The sequence below is a fragment of the Hemicordylus capensis genome, chromosome 11 (genome assembly GCF_027244095.1).
Source record: "Hemicordylus capensis ecotype Gifberg chromosome 11, rHemCap1.1.pri, whole genome shotgun sequence".
Classification (NCBI taxonomy): Eukaryota; Metazoa; Chordata; class Lepidosauria; order Squamata; family Cordylidae; genus Hemicordylus; species Hemicordylus capensis.
In genome coordinates, this window is record NC_069667.1 from 6290622 (window position 1) to 6309999 (window position 19378).

Consider the following 19378-nt stretch of genomic DNA (forward strand, 5'->3'; position numbering starts at 1 on the left):
AGGGCTGAGAATAGCACCCCCACACACCAAAAGCAAATCAAGGTTGGCTATCTTACACATACACACACCACAGCACACCACATTTTCCATACCAGCACCTCTAACAAGTCCTCGGACCCCATCTGATTGCATGGTCGGTGGGGTTGCGGGGACCTCTTGCCAGATCAAAATGAAAGTTAATTGTGGCAGAAGGACATAAAAACTCAAACTGCAGTGTGTGTGTGTCTCTCTCTTGCACTTAACATATTCTTGAGTGAATAATGTGAAGAGCAGCCAACGTAAGGCGGTCTCCTCTCTTCTTCCCAGGAGTCTTGTGAATAGCGCCATTGTTCCCAGGTTTCTAGGTGGGCTCATAGTCCTTGTCGTTGCCATGGCGTTGGCATTTTCTACCTTGATGATACTTGCTAGCCGTCTCTGAAGTTTTCCTCTGCAAATTAGCACAGGTGGTTTTATGAGCAGTCGGTCGGCATTTGAGGCCCGTAAAGAGCCGGCTTGATTAACGGGGTGAGGAAATGCAAAGGGAAACGGACCCCCAGCGTTCAGCTTTGATCAAAAAGTAGGCATTATTTTAAAATATAAACGATGCCCCCTCGAATGTCTCCGCTCCCTATTCATCACAGGAGAGGAATCGTCTAGGACGGGCCTTTTTAGTGTGGTGAGGAGTCAATATCTTGCCATGAGTATCTCTGAACTTTGGTTGTCATTTGGAGGCAGAGTTCTCACCTCGGAGACGGCTGAGCATTCCTCATTGTCAGACCCGGGGTCGGGGTCGGTGTCGGTGGCGACTCTGTCAATGGCCCTCCTTGATCGAGCTGGGATGGGGGGCTTTTCTTCCTAGCCCATATACAGCTGCTGTGTTGGAGGGAGTCTTGGGAGCCAGCTGCTGCTTCACACATGATCACGGATCAAATATCGGGAGTGCATGCAGCTCTCGAACTAAGGCGGGAGGATTCCCCTACCCGATTCTTGATCGTGTGAACTGTCCTACAATCTGGTAAGAATCCATGATGAGTGACAGGAGGAGAGAACTATCATGGAGTTAACTTCATGAGTGACAGGAGGAGAGGTCTATCATCGGCTACTAGTCGGAGGGCTACAGGCTACCTCCAGCCTCAAAGGCAGGATGCCTCTGAGTCCCAGTTGCAGGGGAGTAACAGCAGGAGAGAGGGCCTGCCCTCAACTCCTGCCTGTGGGCTCCCAGCGGCATCTGGTGGGCCACTGTGCGAAACAGGATGCTGGACTAGATGGGGCTCCTTGGGCCTGATCCAGCAGGGCTGTTCTTAGGTTCTTATGTTCTTATGACAGCACCACCAGCTATCCTGGTGTTCTTATTCTCTTTTCAGCCCAAATAAAAAAAACGGGTTATGCTATGATTTGGAGTGGACTTGTAAATCATCGCATTGGGAGTTGTCATTTTATTTCTAAACGCCACTCTGGTGACAGATCTCTGATTCTTCCCTGCTGCTTTCCCTGAAGGCTTGGGGGGAAAGCTAAAATGAAACAAAACTCCCAAGTAAATCTCTTTTTAAAACTGCTCTCAGAAGGATTAATGCAGTTTGGGAAACCTTTTAATGGATTTGAAGAGCCTACAAAGAGTGCTGCTGGATCAGGCCCAAGGCCCATCTAGTCCAACATCCTGTTTCCCACAGTGGCCCACCAAATGCCTCCGAGAAGCCCACAGGCAAGAGGTGAGGGCTTTCTCTCTGTCCTGCTGTTGCTCCCCTGCAGCTGGTATTGAGAGGCATCTTGCCTCTGAGGCTGGAGGTGTCCTATAGTCACCAGCCATAAGAAACGGCAGGAAGGTTTTAATGCTGCAGAATATACTTGCAACTGGAAGCATGTCAGGGCAGCGATTTAAAGTACCCATAGGTGAGATGCGGTGTGCACATTACTGCAATGTCTTTTTGACTTTAACTCTCGTAAAGTGCCCCATGAGTCATCCCTTAATATAACTTGGTGTGATTTAATTTTAATCAACTTTGTATGACGTGGGGGAGAGAAAAGGAGACAGAGGATAAATTCCTCTGAGGTGGACCCTAGGGAAGCAGAAGGAAATGACACATTCAGACGATTGCTGTACTGATCATGCACATGCGCGCACACTCTTGCATTCACACACTCTCACTGAGTGTCAGCACGAGAGCTGGGGATGAAAGTTCATTCTTTCACCCTGATTGTATGTGTATATGGCACAGGGGTTTCCAACGGGGTACAAATACTCCAAGGGTACTTAAAGGGCTCCCAGGAGATATTCGTTCTGCCTTCCAAATAGCTGCAGCTGTGCTAGTTGATCTTCTTTCTTGCGAAGCTGATGTGTTCACTGCAGAAGGGGAGGGAGGAGGGAGAAGACCCTGCTCCTCGTTGGCTGGCTAAGTACTGAAGCTCAGCATACCCCTCTCCTCAGTCTGAGTGACAGGCTTTAGAAAATTAGCACTGAGTACTCCCATTGGAGCCACCTTAAGTGGCGCAGCGGGGAAATGACTTGACTAGCAAGCCAGAGGTTGCTGGTTAGAATCCCTGCTGGTATGTTTCCCAGACTGTGGGAAACGTCTATATCGGGCAGCAGTGATAATAGGAAGATGCTGAAAGGCATCATCTCATACGGCACGGGAGATGGCCATGGTAAACTCCTCCTGTATTCTACCAAAGACAACCATGGGGCTCTGGTTGCCAGGAGTTGAAACTGACTTGATGGCACACTTTACTTACTCCCATTGGAATTAATGGGACAAGTAAACTTTCCTCCTTAATTTCAGTAAGATTGCTTATGAGTAACAATGTGGATGTGAGCCAGTAAACAAACCCTAACTGTAACACTTTTATTATTATTATTTATTATTTACATTTTATATCCCACTCTTCCTCCAAGAAGCCCAGAGCGGTGTACTACATACTTGAGTTTCTCTTTCACAACAACCCTGTGAAGTAGATTAGGCTGAGAGAGAAGTGACTGGCCCAGAGTCACCCAGCTAGTATCATGGCTAAATGGGGATTTGAACTCGGGTCTCCGCAGTCCTAGTCCAGCACTCTAACCACTATACCATGCTGGCTCACTAGCCTCTTAAATTTGTGTTTTTACGTGTGTGTGTGTATGTCTGTCTGTCTGTCTTTCTGTCTGTGTGTACACACACACACACACACACACACACACACACACACACACACACACACACTCTTAAATGTTATAGTTATGAGATGGGCTATTCCAGTCACTGACATTTATCCAAATTAAGTTACTCATAAGCAATGAGATTTTTATTTATTTATCATATTGATAAACTGCCTAGCACACTATTCTCAAGGCAGTGTATGAAGATATAAAAATAATAAAATAAAGCACAATGGAAAACAATTAAAGCAGTTTTAAGAAGTCGAGACAAGTTTACTAGTCCCATTGATATCAACGCAGTGTGGAAGTAACTTGCCTAGCGAGCCAGAAGTTGCTGGTTCAAATCCCCACTGGTCTGTTTCCCAGACTATGGGAAACACCTCTATCAGGCAGCAGCGATATAGGAAAGATGCTGAAAGGCATCATCTCATACTGCGTGGGAGGAGGCAATGATAAACCCCTCCTGTATTCTACCAAAGACAACCACAGGGCTCTGTGGGCGCCAGGAGTCAACACTGACTTGACGGCACACTTTACCTTTACTTTACACATAGGTAGCTTAGTTTAGATGTGAGCCAGTGACTGGAGTAGCCTGTCTCATAAGTGTATTGGTCCAGTGTGTATGTGTGTGCCCTCTCTCCCTCTTCTTTTCTCTCCTGCAAAGGAAAGCTCTCAGCAAACCCCTCTCCCCATTTTCTGTCCCCCATCTATTGAGGATTGGCCTTCTTAAAAGACCTGTGCAACTTGGGTTTCCGAAACACTCAGACTTTGCATAGTAGCCCAGCACTAAGAGGGTGAGGGGATTTGTAAATAAGAGAGAGAACGACATGTAACTCCACTCTGGTTTTTTGCCCTTTTTTGGTTCTCTCAGTGTCATGCCGGAGAAGTGGATTGCATGAGATTTAATCTCTGCATTTTCCCTGGGCAACTGCACTCATCCCAGTAAAAGAATGTCTCTGGCTGCACCTATTCTGTTCTGTTTAATCTGAAATAAATCTTACGAAAGCATTCCAGCCTTTTCCTTTCCAGACAGGTAAGATTATCTCCAGCAAGGACTTGTCCACTTTCTCTTGGCAAAGGCAAGCAGCGTCCAGGGAAAGGTGATCTCCTCCGCATTTGGTGTCCCTATAAATTAAACTAGCTACAAGTATTTCAATAAACACAGGATTAGGCAAAGGAAGTAACCAAGTCTCTCTTGACATTGTGCACCTGATTGTTTCCGTTTTGTTTACCTGGCTTGATGGGCATCTGTTGCATCTGCTTTTCCCCTGGGATGGGCCCTTTGGGGGGTCTCATAGGAGAGTGTTTCATCCTGTCTTCAGGGGTGGTGAGGATGAAGAGGAACAAGTGGAAAATTTCCACCTGCAGCTGGAGAGAATGCCCTTGGAGTGACTGTACCACCTTGCCAGTTTGGGGCAGATCATAGGAACATAGGAAGCTGCCCTATACAGAGAGACCATTGGTCCATCTAACTTAGTATTGTCTACACAGACTGGTAGCCGCTTCTCCAAGGTTGAAGGCAGGAATCTCAGTCAGCCCTGTCTTGGAGATGGTGCCAGGGAGGGAACTTGGAAGCTAGATATAATTCCCAGAGTGGCTCCGTTCCCCTGAGGGGAATCTCTTCCAGTGCTCACACATCAAGTCTCCCATTCATGTGCAACCAGAGCATGCCCTGCTTAGCTAAGGTGACAAGTCATGCTTGCTGCCACAAGACCAACTCTCCTCTCCTCCTTAAAATTAGTGCTGCATCTCATGATCCTACAACAGAGGTGACTACATACGTTTTTATTTAGATGGGCTAAAATTAATGTCAACTGCTGCCGGGGCTGGTCTGGTCTGTTTCAGCTTGCTGTGCAGAACGCATACATCTTGAAAATCAATTCGAGACTAACTGGAAGAAATTACTTGGTCAGGTTTGCTCATTTTCGTTGAACATGCCCTCCGGAAAAATGAGTGACCTTGATTCGGATCCATGTATGCCAAGCTGAGAGTGAGTCACTTTCATTGAAATCCGTGTATGTCAAAGCATGAGTTGACTATGTACCTCTGGGGCTTGTTCTTTGGTAAGCACATCCTACCTTCGCATGGGGCTGGCTCCACCCTGTCTGCATCTGACATGCAACTGTCCTAATTTAGAAACTTAATCTGAGGCTGGGTTATAGGTGTAACTTGAACAGACAAATGCTGCAGCTACACCCATCTGGGTGATGGGTACCGTTTGCTGCTGCTTATAAATGGAAGTGCATAACTGCCTCGAGTTAAAACTGCTTTTATTCTTTCTTTATTTGGATTCAGAGTGCTTAATTATCCTTGAAAAAAAGGCTAACGTAAACCCAGTTTTTCGCCAGGAGCTCTTGGTAAAGACACCTTGGCCTTGCTTACACAGGCACATAATTTAGGAGGGGGTTGCCAGAGAGGATGCATCACACCCATTAAAAATGGCGACCTAGACTGAGAGCCCTTGGAACCTGCTTACATAGCCTTGAGTTGGGGCTGTTAAGTGGAATTTTCACTTATCTTCTCAATAAATTTTCGTACTCAAATCCAATAGAACGTACTGTGAGGGCTGACCCGAGCGTATTTGGCACCCTGGGTGAAATTTTATTTATTTATTTAACATATATGTATACTGCCCACTACCGAAGTCTCTAGGCTACAAGAAGTTAAAATAGCTGCCCATAAAAACTATAAAGATAAAGTGTGTCATCGAGTCAGTGTCGACTCCTGGTGACCACAGAGCCCTTTGGTTGTCTTTGGTAGAATACAGGAGGGGTTGACCATTGCCTCCTCCCACGCAGTATGAGATGATGCCTTTCAACATCTTCCTATTTCACTACTGCCTGATATAGGCGTACCAGTGAGGATTCGAACCACAACCTCTTTCTTGATAGTCCAGTATTTCCCCGCTGAGCCAATATGGCTGAGCCATATTTCCCTGCTGAGCCCCACTGAGCCATTAGGTGGCCATAAAAACTACTAGACAACTAAAAAGCTTGGCTGAAGAGATGTGTCTTTAGCTGTTTCCTAAAAGCCAACAGGGATGGAGCAGCTCTAATCTCAGCAGGAAGTGCATTCCACAGCTCTGGGGCAACTACAGAGAAACCTCGCCTTTGAGTTATCATGAGATGAGCCAGACAAACCTCCCTCGATGCTCTTAATAGGCGGCGGCATTCATGAAGAAGGCAGCTCACTCTTAAATACCCCAAGCCCAAGCCATTCAGTTGAACAACAGCTTTGCCTGTTGTTCTACACATGCAGCTCCTTAACTCTTGCTGTCTCTTGGAGCGGCACATCTCCACAGCTGAGACCGGATGCGCCTCCTCCACAAGAGCTGCCTCACCTGGCTCTAACTCATCTTCGACTCCCTGTGCATCGGACCCACTCTCCTTTGCAACCTCTGGTCCTTGCCCACCCTCCTCTGCTGTCAGCTCTGTCTCCACCTCCAACTCTTCCTGGGAGTCTTCCAGCATGCCCATGACACCAGTGCTTTATAGGTAATAACCAGCACTTTGTATTTTGCCCCCAAACCAACCTGGCTGTCGCATTCTGCACCAATTGCAGTTTCCGGACTACATACAAAGGCAGCCCCACGTAGAGTGCATTGCAGTAGTCAAACCTCAAGGTTTTGACTTGGGTGCTCCTCCCAGCCAAGAAGTGTAGAGACCTGCAGGATGTTCATTCACCAAGAAGCTTTGCACACAGGGCTTTTACTTGGAATCTGCTCCGGAATGGAGTGAGCCAGTACACATATTATCTGCATTTACCCCGAAGTCCCTGTCGGCTATCGGGGATGAGTACAGATATGACTCTGTTTCCCCCCCCGAATCGAGGCTGTGCATTCTGGTTTAGCCCAAAGTATGTCCAGCTTAAAAAAATCCTGTATTTCCAGCAGCTTTTGAAAAAACCTCAGTGTTGATGTGCGGAGGGGCCATTGCTGATAATTCGGCTTACTTGCACTTTCTTTCTTCTTTTTAAAGTCTGCTGGGTGGACTTCCGTAACACCAAGTGTCAGCAAAAGAGAGTCTGACAGCTCAGTCTGGTGTGTTCTTTGGGTGATTTGCCAGTGCTGGGGGCGGGTGTGAGAGGAGGAGTTGGGGCAGATTGATGCAATTCTGTGAAGGGAGTCCACAAGGGGAGGGGGAGGGAGGGAGAAATTCCTGAGTTAAACTCAAGCACAAGCAAAATGTGTGTCTTCCTATGCTTTCCAGTTTGGTCACCATAGGAACACAGCTTACATATGCAGATGTTTGGATGCTTAACAATGGAGACTGCTGGTTGGGGTTTAGCGTTCTGTTGTTTTGACTTGTCACTTCTGTGGAAATCTGGCTGGCTGTCAAACTTTTAAAAAAAGTAATACTCAAGGGAGGCATCTCACTCCTCCTCCTTGGATGTGATAGGTTGGAGGGGGAAACCGGAACAGGCAATGGGGACGCACATAGGAGACAGATCGCAGGGAGTGCGAAGAGGTTATGTGAACTGTCCATCTAATCCCCCAAATTAAACTGCCTTGAATCTATTGCTCCTCGGATACCCCGTGCCATAAAGCCATGTGTGAATAACTCCCAGGCTGAATGACCGGCTTGCATGGTCAACTGCTGGATGATTAACCCATGCTGGTGTAGGCATACGGTGCGAGAGGGGAAAGGGCTGAGGAGGTTGGAGCCTGGATGTCCACCTTGCCTCCACTGCCACCACCTCCCTCCCCTCAGCAGGGCAGCCCCTGCGGTCCTCAGGGCCAATCAAACTGCTTTTAGCGGTGCTGCAAGGAACTTCCCTGCCCGATCAGCCAGGCCTGACTGCAGCCAAGCAACTGTCACATGCACCACTTACTTCTTGCTTGGCGTCTGGGCTCTTGAGAAACCAGGAGGGAGGCTCCCACAATGACAGAGGCAGGGAGCGGTGACCAGGGGCCGGCTAGGAGGCGGGCCCTGCCCACTTGACTTTGGCCCAAGGAACTGGGGTGGCCCCCCCCGCCAAGAACTGGTGCCGTAGGCGGCCGCCTAGATCTGCCCAGTGGCCATGCCGGCCCTGTGTCCAGCAGTCAATGTTTCCTTCCAGAAGCTTCCTTTAATGCAGCTTTAGGCAGCTGTTAATGGTTCCGTCCATCCATCTCAGTGGGGCTTGCGCCGAAGATGTTTCTGCTGAATTGTGGCTCTAGGCCCTGGAAAGGAGCAATCTCCTCCAGCCAGCCTCCATGCCTTACCTTCAGCACTCTGGCCCCAAAGTTGCCTGAATTTCAATTAAGCACAATAAACCAAATCTCCTATAATCCTCTTAGCCTCCAATTACATAACCTCAGCTTCATCATGGAACCAGATCACCCTGGCCCTTGCATCGGCATTCTTTGCAACTTGGTACGCTACTTTAATGACAAGCAGACAGGCTAAGAGTGTGTCTGCATTGACCTGCTTTCGTGTGATGAGTTGTAGCTTGCTTGTACGGGCTTCACCAAAGACCCCCTGGTTTCTCAATGAGCACTTTGGTCCTCAGTGCTCAATAGATGGCCACTTTGATTACAGTGTTCCTAGCTGGTGTGAAGGGTTTCTTAAATTTCCCTGACTGCAATGGGAGACTTAAAGAAATAGTCGGGACTTGTCTGGGCTTGGACTCTGAGGAAACCCTCTTGGAGGAGGGGGAAGATCCAGCCCCACCCAGGCTTGCTCGTGGGTGGTGTGCCTGGACCTTATTTCTCTGGGGGTGCATTTCATCTCCCCTCTTCTGAGGAAGGGATTGACAAGATGCCTGCTTTTCCGGTTTTTCTAACATTCAATGTGCCTTGGAGTATGTGTGCACTAAATTCCAGCTTTGCAGAACAAAGTGAGTCTCAAGTGCCAAGTATGTATGCGGTTTTAAATTGTCTGATATATTAAATTATCTGTGTGCATGCATTGGCTCTTTCAAACATAATGCAGTAAAAAGAAGCTGATGCATAGGTCGTTGATAATTGTTTAGGCAGCACTTGCAAATTTCATGCAAGGATATTTTTATACATACATACCCACACACACACCATAAACTGGGATATGGAATGAACTGAAAAAACACTAGACTGATCGACCAGTCAATACTATGACTAAGCTCTACAACAAATAAACATTCTAGTAATAGAAGCAATAGCATTATAATATAAACAATCATATGCAAATCACTATTAATACCAAATAGTCACATAATGGATATTATGTGTACAAAATGTAGACACAAACTCAGATATCCATACAATACAATATGTGAATGAAACAGTATCCGGTTTTGAAAAGGTCTTCAGATATTTTAGTATGTCAGCTATTCTGCATATATTTGGTGTCTTCTAGAGGAAGTGATGACATACATGATCACAGGAGTCCTTCTTGAAAAGTCCTTTAACTCTTAATATTTGTTGGAGTAACACCCTAACTGAACAGACCATGAATAAGACCGCAGATATTGCCAGATGGAGGCTGACTTTCTAAGGACCAAACTTGTAATCACCTCCTATTTCCTTCTCAGACTTAATGATTGCTCATAGACAACTCAAATAAACCAACAAGGTTTGGTCACTGGCATCTCCAAATAGGACTGGGAAAGACTCCTGCCTGAAACCATGGAAAACCGCTGCCAGTCAGACAATACTGAGTTAGATGGGCCAATGGCCTGACTCTGTATAAGGCAGCGTCTGTGTTCCTAACTCAGTCGACTGCCACATGGAAAAACAAGATGTTATTTAAGATAGAATGTTTCCAGCGGATCTGGCTGAGGAAGGGATAGTTCTGCCCTACTAAACCTTTGGAATTCCTTTGACAGTATTGCCAGCTTGGCAAACTAAAGCAGCCAGCAGGCCTTTCGGGAGGCCTTTCATGGGAGGAGAGCTGGTCTTGTGGTAGCAAGCATGAATTGTTCCCTTTCCTAAGCAGGGTCCACCCTGGTTTGCATTTGAATGGGAGACTACATGTGTGAGCACTGTTAAGATAGTCCCCTCAGGGGACGGGGCCGCTCTGGGAAGATAGAAGACCTGCCTGCTTTCATGAAGGTCCCAAGTTTCCTCCCCGGCATTTCCAGATAGGGCTGAGAGAGACTCCTGCCTGCAACCTTGGAGAAGCCGCTGCCAGTCTGGGTAGACAATACTGAGCTAGATGGACCTATGGTCTGACTCAGTAGAAGGCAGTTAAAGAATGAGGCTCAACTGTCCTGCTTGTATGTCAGGTGATCTCCCAGAGGCACAGAGTGGGATGTTGAAACGGTGACTCTCGTGGTAAAGGGAACGAAAGGGCAGCATTGGGCCAAACCTCTTCAGGTACATTAATTAATAAGTTGATGGTGGATTCTCAGGGACAGAAGAGGCCTTTGTTCTCAAGACCTCTTTCTGTCAATTTTACAAGAAGTGGAGTATTGTCCGGCTCTTTGCGACCGATGCAGACCGGTGGGGTTGAGCTTGGTGCTTGGTGTCTCGCGTTGGTTTGTGTGTCCGACTTTTGTCTGCACTGTAATGAATGTGGTTGCAGAAATTATTTGGCTTACAATGCAGCATGCAGAGGATGGGGAAGCTGCTGTCTGATTGGGAGATGAAGACTAAAGGTGTATTGCACAAACCTCCTGGGCTGTCTTGTATTCCACAAGCCTCTGCTTTTGAAAGTAGTTAGGCCTGCAATTTTTGCTGTCTCGGGATGGATGCTCATAGTGGTTTTTGGCAACTTTGGGCCCTCTAGAGACAGGAACTAAGTTGCACTTATAGCTTTCTGTGAGTTCTCTCACTTTCTTTATCCCTACCCCAAAACAAATAGGATAAAATTGCAGTCATTTTTGCACAGAGGAAAGGGTTTCGGATCAGGATTGGGGTAACAGCGAACCAGCTGTTGTACTCTTTCCATAGAGTAACCCCTGGAGAATATTCTTGCTCATTTCCATTTCCATCCACCTGACAACCTCAATAAACATTCACAGTAGTGTTTTGTGTTCTGAAAACTTTTGAATGCTTCTAAAACACCATTGCAAATGTGGCCGCTGCAGGCCCCATGGTCAGGACATGGAAAGCATGAGGATGCACAGAAAGGCGAAAGGCTTGCAATGCGGACCCCCCTTTGTCCATCTCTAGGGGGGCAGACCTTGTCAAAGAGTACAATGAGTGAACGTTTGTCCCGCCCAGATGGTCCCGACCACTGCCCTAGTGGCTTCATGTACTACAGGGGAACTAGGACAAGACGGGAGCTGTTTATTACATCAGCCTGGTAAATAGAACAGTTAAGGCAAGCACTTCTGGTTGCCTTCACACCAGCTGTAACACTCTAAACCTCCTAAAGCTTTTGTGGACCACAACGTAAGCAGGCCATTTTAAACATAGCCTATGGCTGACAGGAGTGTCTGTTTGTCTGTATCTCTCACACACATTAAATACATAGCTATTTCTCATAATTTACTATGCTCTTTAAATTCAGAGAATGTTATATTGCACAAGGATGTTACATGATTATTTGCAATTACATTGAAAATAATCATGTAACATTATTATGTTCAGTGTTTATTAGTAATTAAATAATATTATTAAATCCAATAATTATGTAACATATTTTATAATATTTATCATATATTATTAATAAGAAACATACATATATATATATATATATATATATATATATATATATATATATATATATATCTCCCCTCCTCCAAAGACTCTAGGTGGTGGACAACAACAGTACCAATAACAATTTAAAAAGATAAAATAGAATAAATTAAAGGGCAAACGCCTGGTGAAAGAGGTAGGTCTTAAGAAAGGTCTTATATATATAACATAATATTTAATAATAATATGTATATTTCATAATTATCTTTATCATATTATTAATAATACACATTAATATAATCCTCTCTAATAAAACGCTTGGTGTCCGTCCGTGCCTGGCCTGTTCTGGGCATGCGCGCAGCGCATGCCCAGAACAGAGCAAGGGAGGCACGAATGGCAGGACCCAGCGGCCATGTTGGGGCCAGGAGAAGGAGAAGTGGCCGCCGCCCACATCGGGAGGAGAGTGCGGGCGAGGCGGCGGCGGAGCCGTGGCCACGGCCAGAGGTGGCGGTGGCCGCAGCGGGGCAACTGGCGGCCGGAGTGCGGGTGAGGTGGCGGCGGGGCCAGAATTGGCTGCCGCAAACAAAGGAGAGAGGCGCCAGGGGAAGAGGTGGCGAGGAAGCCAGCCGAGGTGGTGGCGGAGCCTGGCGCCGCCAGCAAAGCTGGGCGGGGGGGAAACCTTGGGGCCCTAGCCCGATCCCACCATTCCCGTCCCCCCCCATATTACTAAGGGCCAAATTGGCCCTAAAAAATGCCGCCGCGGACGCCGCCGCCGAACCGCCCTCCCAGGTGCCCGATCCCACCATTTCTACAGGAAAGAGGAGCTCGCTAGCAGAGCTCCTCTCTCTGCAAAGGCTCTTCTCAAACTGGCGCTTTGAGCGGAAAGGACGCCCTTTCCGCTCAAAGCGCCAGTTTGAGAAGAGCCTTTGCAGAGAGAGGAGCTCTGCTAGCGAGCTCCTCTTTCCTGTAGAAATGGTGGGATCGGGCACCTGGGAGGGCGGTTCGGCGGCGGCGTCCGAGGCGGCGGGGGCCGAAGGCATTACTAGCGCCCGTTTTTCAACGGGCTAAAATTCACTTGTGTTTAATAATTAAACATTATTGTTGCATTATTATTTGTAACATTAAATATGATACATAAGAGGCACACAGGATTATATTATTACATTATCTTTCCCCCCATCCCATGGACCCCCTGCAGTACCCTTGCTGACTACCAGAGGTCTCTAGAACAACAACATAAGAACTGCCCTGTGGATCAGGCCCAAGGCCTATCTTGTCCAGCATCTTGCTTGGATAAATAAATAAAATAACTAAATACAATTTATTTAAAGACTTGCTTTAAATAAACCATAATATGTAACCCATTTCATACCCTGGATTCATATTTTGGTTTATTGCAGGGAAGTTGGTTAGAATAAACCAAGATCAGTCGGTTCAGATGTCACAACCAGTCCTGGTTTGTTTCTAACCTAAATCAGAAGACAAACTTGGCTGAGGCTCATGCAGGCTAGGCTTGAGGGTGTGTACACTTCTGAGGCTTCAAAACATCACACAGACCTAGGCCAATTAAATGTAATTTGCTTGGACCGTTAGAAGGCTTGCCTACTCAAGTTCATGGCTGCATAGGAAAGCAGAGTAAAATGGATTTTAGAATAATCTTAAGGAGTGCAACAGGGCCTTGAGCAGTCTTTTAAATAATCTGCAAGGATCTGGTTCTGGGAGGAAATGGGATCCAGTCTAAAAAGCCAAGAGTCGTCTTTGAAAGCAGCCTGCATCAACGTTAAGCACATGGGTGTCTGCTATGTCAGCAATTTGGGAGTGTCTGATGTCAACTCCTTCCCGTAAATAAAATACTTCTCTGACATGGAACACCTGGTCTTCCGCCAACTGGCCCCAGTGCGCTTCCTCCCCTTCTCAGATTTCTTTCATTCACAAGTGAGGAGAGTGACCCCTTCGAACAGGGAAAGGCAAGGGAACTTTGAACTGCAGTGTGGAGATGATGTTTTGGAGGCACCTATTTTCAGAGGGGGCGTTTGGTTCAGCCCTGCTCCAGACTGCTTTGAAAGCAGTTGAACAACGGCAAGAGAATTAGGCACTTATGAAATATGTTATTTGGTAAATCAGCTCTAGAACTTCAATAAATTAGGAAGGAGTGGAAGGAAGCCTTGTAGTCGAGGCTCAGTCCACCCACAAGTCAAACTCATCCAGCTGGTACTGGAAACTCCTGTTTTCATTGATTTCATGGTGATACTCTTTCCATGGAGTAAACTTAAAGTAAAGTGTGCCATCGAGTCGGTGTTGACTCCTGGTGACCACAGAACCCTATGGTCATCTTTGGTAGACTACAAGAGGGGTTGACCATTGCCTCCTCCCATGCAATACGACTTACTTACTACGAATATTTATATACCACTCTTTAACAAAATTCTCCAAGCGGTTTACATAGAAAAATAATTAATACATAAATAAGGTGGTCCCCTGTCCACAAAGGGCTCACAATCTAAAAAGAAACATAAGGTAGACACCAGCAACAGACACTGGAGGGATGTTGTGCTGGGATTGGACAGGGCCAATTGCTCTCCCCCTGCTAAATATAAGAGAATCACCACTTTAAAAGGTGTCGTCTGCATAGTATGATATGATATCTTTCAGCACCTTCCTATATTGCTGCTGGTCGAAATATGTGGTTCCCATAGTCTGGGAAACATACCAGTGGGGATTCCAACCGGCAACCTCTTGCTCCCTAGGCAAGTTATTGCCCCACTGTGCCATCAGGTGGCTCCCAAGTATCAAGTACTGATATTTTAATATAAACTTAATAAAACCATGTGATCAAAAGACACTGCAATTGCATGAGTTGTAATAGCACTGGCATAAAATAGATCTGTATGTTGCAATAAGATTTATATAAAATCATCATTGAAATAGTCTCTACATCCAACTTGAAAGACTGGATCCAATCGTTCATTTGGAAGATATTGCAGGAGAAGGGCAAGTGGGTATTCCCAAGATGAAGTCTCATGTAATAATTTCTGATGAGTCCTGTATGTTACTTGATTCTCTGTTAATGCTCGTCTGTAATGGCCCCGTAGGATTTTATCTGATGCAAGCTGGATTTTACACATGTTGGTAGCGTTCACACATTCCATCCTTGCAGAGGTGGGGAGGGCAGATGTGCTCATGCTGTCCTCCACACAATGAGCTAGACCCAGAGATCAATATCATCCCACGCAGCTGGGGGCCCCTGAGTTACTGTAGTCCTTACGGCAAAGCAACAAATGATGTCTTGCCCCATGACTCTGGTGGGGACCAGCCCTCTTTCCAACCTGACCCTTGCAAGATCTGAAAGTGGTGTTGGGGGGTGGGGCAGGGAGGAGGACAGATGGCTAGCAACCTCCTTATTCCTCCTTGGGCTTCTTGTGAGATTTGCAAGGAGTGTGAGGAGAGGCGTGCCTTGAGAAGCTTGCAGAGGTCCAACTGGTCCCTAAGAGCTGTTCCGATAGCAGCTGTGGGGGCATCTTTCATCCTGCTGGCCTCCCATCTGAGGCAATTGCTTCACCATGCCTCATTAAAGGGCCGCCCCTAAGAGTGTTAGGAATACATCTGTACATTGATTCTACCTTGATTTGCACAAAGCTGCGTCTTTATTAGTATTCAGATAAATGTTTTGTGGGATCTAAACATGTTTTGACAATCCTTTACCCCATCTTTTATATCTACGCGCTTTGCAGTATGAACCAGATTTTTAAAAGGTACAAGCTGAGTCTTGCTGTCTAGTAAATTTCAAACAAGGCCTCATGACTATATCTATATATATATAGCGAGACTGTCAAAATAGCAATAAAATGGACCACTTCTTAGGAGACTTTGGAAGGGTGAGAGTGTCTGGGTGCTCAACTTTTGTCTTTCTTTTTTCTCCCTCTTTCCTCTTAACAGGGTGGGAAGAAATTTTATCAGGGGCCTTGTGGCGGCCGAGATTGCACAGGGAACTGCAAATGCTTTCCAGAGAAAGGTGCCCGGGTAAGTTTGGCCCTTTTTGTTTGGTGAAGAGAACCAGGCCCCGGGTCTCTTATCTCAGCTGTCTCTTCTGCAAAGGAAAACAAAGCTAATATGCTTCAGGCTTGGCCTGGCAAATTCACAGAGCGAGGGAAGTGAAGAATAACAGCTGTACCACAACGCCCGGTCAGGCCAGAACTTTGCAACCTCTCGTGGAAGACGTAGACTTACAATCTCTGCACTGTTTTACTGGGCCCAGCCAACTAACTGGGGTGGGGGGGGGCATCTAGATTTCCTGGGCCTTACAACAGAAGGACAGTCTAAGTATAATAAATCTCTTGAACATGTCAGCTGGAATTTAGCCTTCTAAGTGTCAGTGTTCTTGTGTGTGCATGGTTCCCCCCACCCACACACCCATGTTAGCTGTTCCCTCCTTGTAGCTGATGGGTGGGCTGACAGCTTATTTATTTGTACTTATTTTGAATGTTTTTATGCCCCTCTTCAGTCCAGAAGAACGCCCAGAGTGTATTCCAGAGACTGAAGGGGTGGGGGTGCGGGGAGACAGCAATGAATAAAATAACAACATGGATAAAATAGTCAAGTATCCTGTTCCAGGCTGAGCTGGGGTGTCTGCTGAGGCAGAGATCCCGGAGGGGCACAGACCTTGAAGAGCTCTGGAGGGAAAGGGATCCAGGACTTAGGATAGCTCCAAGCAGACAATCAACAGGGCTGGGTCTAGACACCTAAGGAGGATGTTGTTCCAGCAACCATTTGGAGGAGGCTGCTGGTTTATATGGCGGATGCCCTGGCAGAGTGGATTGGGCCCATCCGTTTCCTGGGGAAGACTCTATTGCTTAAGGGGCCGCTGTCCAGTTTTCTGGCTTGGGCTGGCACGTCCTCAAGGGACTCTGTCTAGTCAGAGGAGGAAGGCAGGAGTGTGTCCTTGGGTCATCGTAGAGAGGCTAGTTCGGATTACCCTGGTTCTCCTGGTGTGGGAAGGTTCCAGTGTCATGGGGGCGGGGGGTCTGGATCATCAGGTCTTCCCACCCTATCTCATCCCCTAAACAGGTCCCAATCCAGGGTCATTTCTGCAGCCTGAAATTGTTGACAGTAATACAAGATTGAAAACTCTGGATGGACCTTGCACTTGCCCATGCCTCCATACCTATTGTTTTATTGCATTGTACTGCATTTTGTTGCATTTTACTACATTTCATTGTTTTCCTTCCCCCCCCTCTCTTTATTGCATTTCATAATTTTAAATCTGGACTTTTACAATTTTATACTCCCCTTTTAATTTTCCTGGGCATTTCTATAACAGAAACTGTATCATTATATTATCATTATTTTATCTCTTTTAGCTTTAGTAATTGTAGGTTTTTAGCTTATTTAGTTTAATGAGTATATTCTATCTATTTTACTTTTTAATCTGCAATCATTCTTCATTTTAGCCTTTTGATGTTATGTACTAATATGTATTTTAACTTGCCTTTTAAATTGCAATCATCCTTAAGTTTAGATTTGTCAAGTTATGTACCATCATATCATCATAACATCACGTAGCATGTAATTTTTAAGCTGTATCAATTTTGTGCTGGTCTCTGACCGTAATAAAGGATTGATTGATTTACTAGATTGAAATGGAAACTCTAGGATGGAGAGGTGCTTAGCTTTGGCATCGGATGCAGCAGCTGGCAAATCTCCAGGGTATCTCAAACCTAGGATGCCTCATCGCTGGTTCTCTGCTTGCCTTTCTTCTGAAGGTGGGGAAACTCCAAGGAAGTCCTCTGAGGATGTTTTTAGTCCTTGGGAAGGTTAATGCAAGAGAAGCTGGCCCTTAAGGCCGAAGATCTCAATCTTGGACCTTGTATTCCCTCTCACAGGGATTCCCCGATGTTGTTGACTACAGCCCCCAGAATCCCCAGCTGCCATGGCTTTTGCTTGGGGATTCTGGGAGTTGTAGTCAACAACATCTGGGGATCCCTGTTAGAGGGAACACTCGTTGGGTCCCCAGATGTTGTTGGACTACGACTCCCATTTGGGGACCAACCAAAAAGTCAAGAGATGGGAGTTGCAGTCCAGCTACACCTGGGCACTCAAGTCTGAAAACCCCTCTGTAAGTTGTGTGGGTTAAAAGCCTTCAAGGCAGGGAGTCACTGGGGCAGCTGGGGGTCCTAGTTTCGCACTCAGGCCTGGTTTATATATGCAGCAGAATCAAATGGCAAGTAGCCCTTTTCCTGGACTGTTCCACTTCAGAGTTCTGCCGGGGGCTTGGGGCGGAGTTGCATGTTGAAAGTCTGCCTTGTAAAAAATAAAAAATAAAAATGCCCCCTCTTTCAGAAAAAAACAACCCAGTATGCCAGGGAGAAAAGTAGGAAAATACTTCTCCCTGACATTCTAGTTTTCTGCATACAAGGAGCTCTTTCAGACATGTCCCGCCGCACTTGCAGCTTAAAGTGGTACATTCCAGGAGAAGCTCTTTGCTTGATTATGCTGCAAGTAGGCATCGGATCCTGGATTTCTTTATATTATCACTGTGTGCAATAGAAATAGATGCTGGGTTAATACAATAATGCCCCCGCCCCCCGCCTGAGGTGCTCTGTCGCTTTTAGTGCTTTGCACTCTGGCTAGTGCCGTTGTTTTGGAGTTGTAATTGACCTGTGTTTTGTATTTGGTTTTGCTTATTTAATTTCCCCTCTTAATTGTTTTTGTTCAGTACTTGCTCCAATGAACTCATCATTCTGACAGTGGAAAACAAAGGGAGAGAAGGGAAGAAAAGGAGATGCCAGGGTAACCTGATATGAACATGAATGCTTTAAGGCATGAGTTCTCAAACTTGGGTCCCCAGAGGGACTACAACTCCTATCATTCCCACCTCCAATAGTTGAATTGGCTAGGGATGATGGGAGTTGTAGTCCAGTTTAACCTGGGGAGCCAAACGGAGGAGAGCTGCTCCGGGGAGAAGAGCTGGTCTTGTGGCAGGGTGCATGAAAGGTCCTCTTTGCTAAGCAGGGTCAGCCCTGGTTTGCATTTGAATGGGACACTACATGTGAGTACCTCAGGGAATGTGGCCATAACTCAGCGGAAGAGCATCTGAGTGTCTGTATGCAGAAGGTCCCAGGTTTATTCCCTGGCAGCATCTCAAGGTAGGGCTGGGACAGACTCCTGCCTGTAACCTCGGGGAGCTGCTGCCAGTCAGTGTAGACTCTGGGCCTGCACAACATAAGGCCCAGGGGACGGATTTGGCCCACAGGGACTATTTTCCTGGCCTCTAGGGATCCTGCTGCAACACTGATTGAACAGGGACAGGACCTAGACACTCTCCTTGCTTAAAACTATGGGTCCATTGATAGGGGAATAGATTTGACCACAAGTGGCTAATCATGTTTTTAATTTTAATGCAATAATGTACTAAACATTTACCTTGGCCCCTGCATGGCAAGTTGTGGACGATTCCGGCCCATCGGGGCGTTGAAGTTGTGCAGCCCTGGGCAGTACTGAGCTAGATGGACGGATGATTGACTCAGTCCTGTATAAGGTTGGGAACCCCTGGTGATAAGGAGAGCTTTGTACAATGCTCTTTTTAAATGGATGAATGCATTGATGTCAGGCAGAGGGCTTTGTGCCTAGGGCTTCTGAATCTTTTCATATTGGCAGGTGCAACATTTCATGAAGGAAGCGGTCATGATAAGCCCCTAGCTGGTCATTGATCCTCTCGGCTTGACCCCGATCCA

General features: G+C 46.5%; 1 protein-coding gene across 3 annotated transcripts in view; it reads left to right on the top strand.

The window, feature by feature from the left end:
* COL4A6 (collagen type IV alpha 6 chain) overlaps positions 1 to 19378 on the top strand; it is a 213516-nt gene that overhangs the window by 53653 nt on the left and 140485 nt on the right. For all 3 annotated transcript variants that reach the window (XM_053273264.1, XM_053273265.1, XM_053273266.1), the window contains exon 3: positions 15585 to 15668. In XM_053273264.1, coding sequence (XP_053129239.1) covers positions 15585 to 15668 — 84 coding nt within the window. The remainder of the gene's footprint in view (positions 1 to 15584; positions 15669 to 19378) is intronic.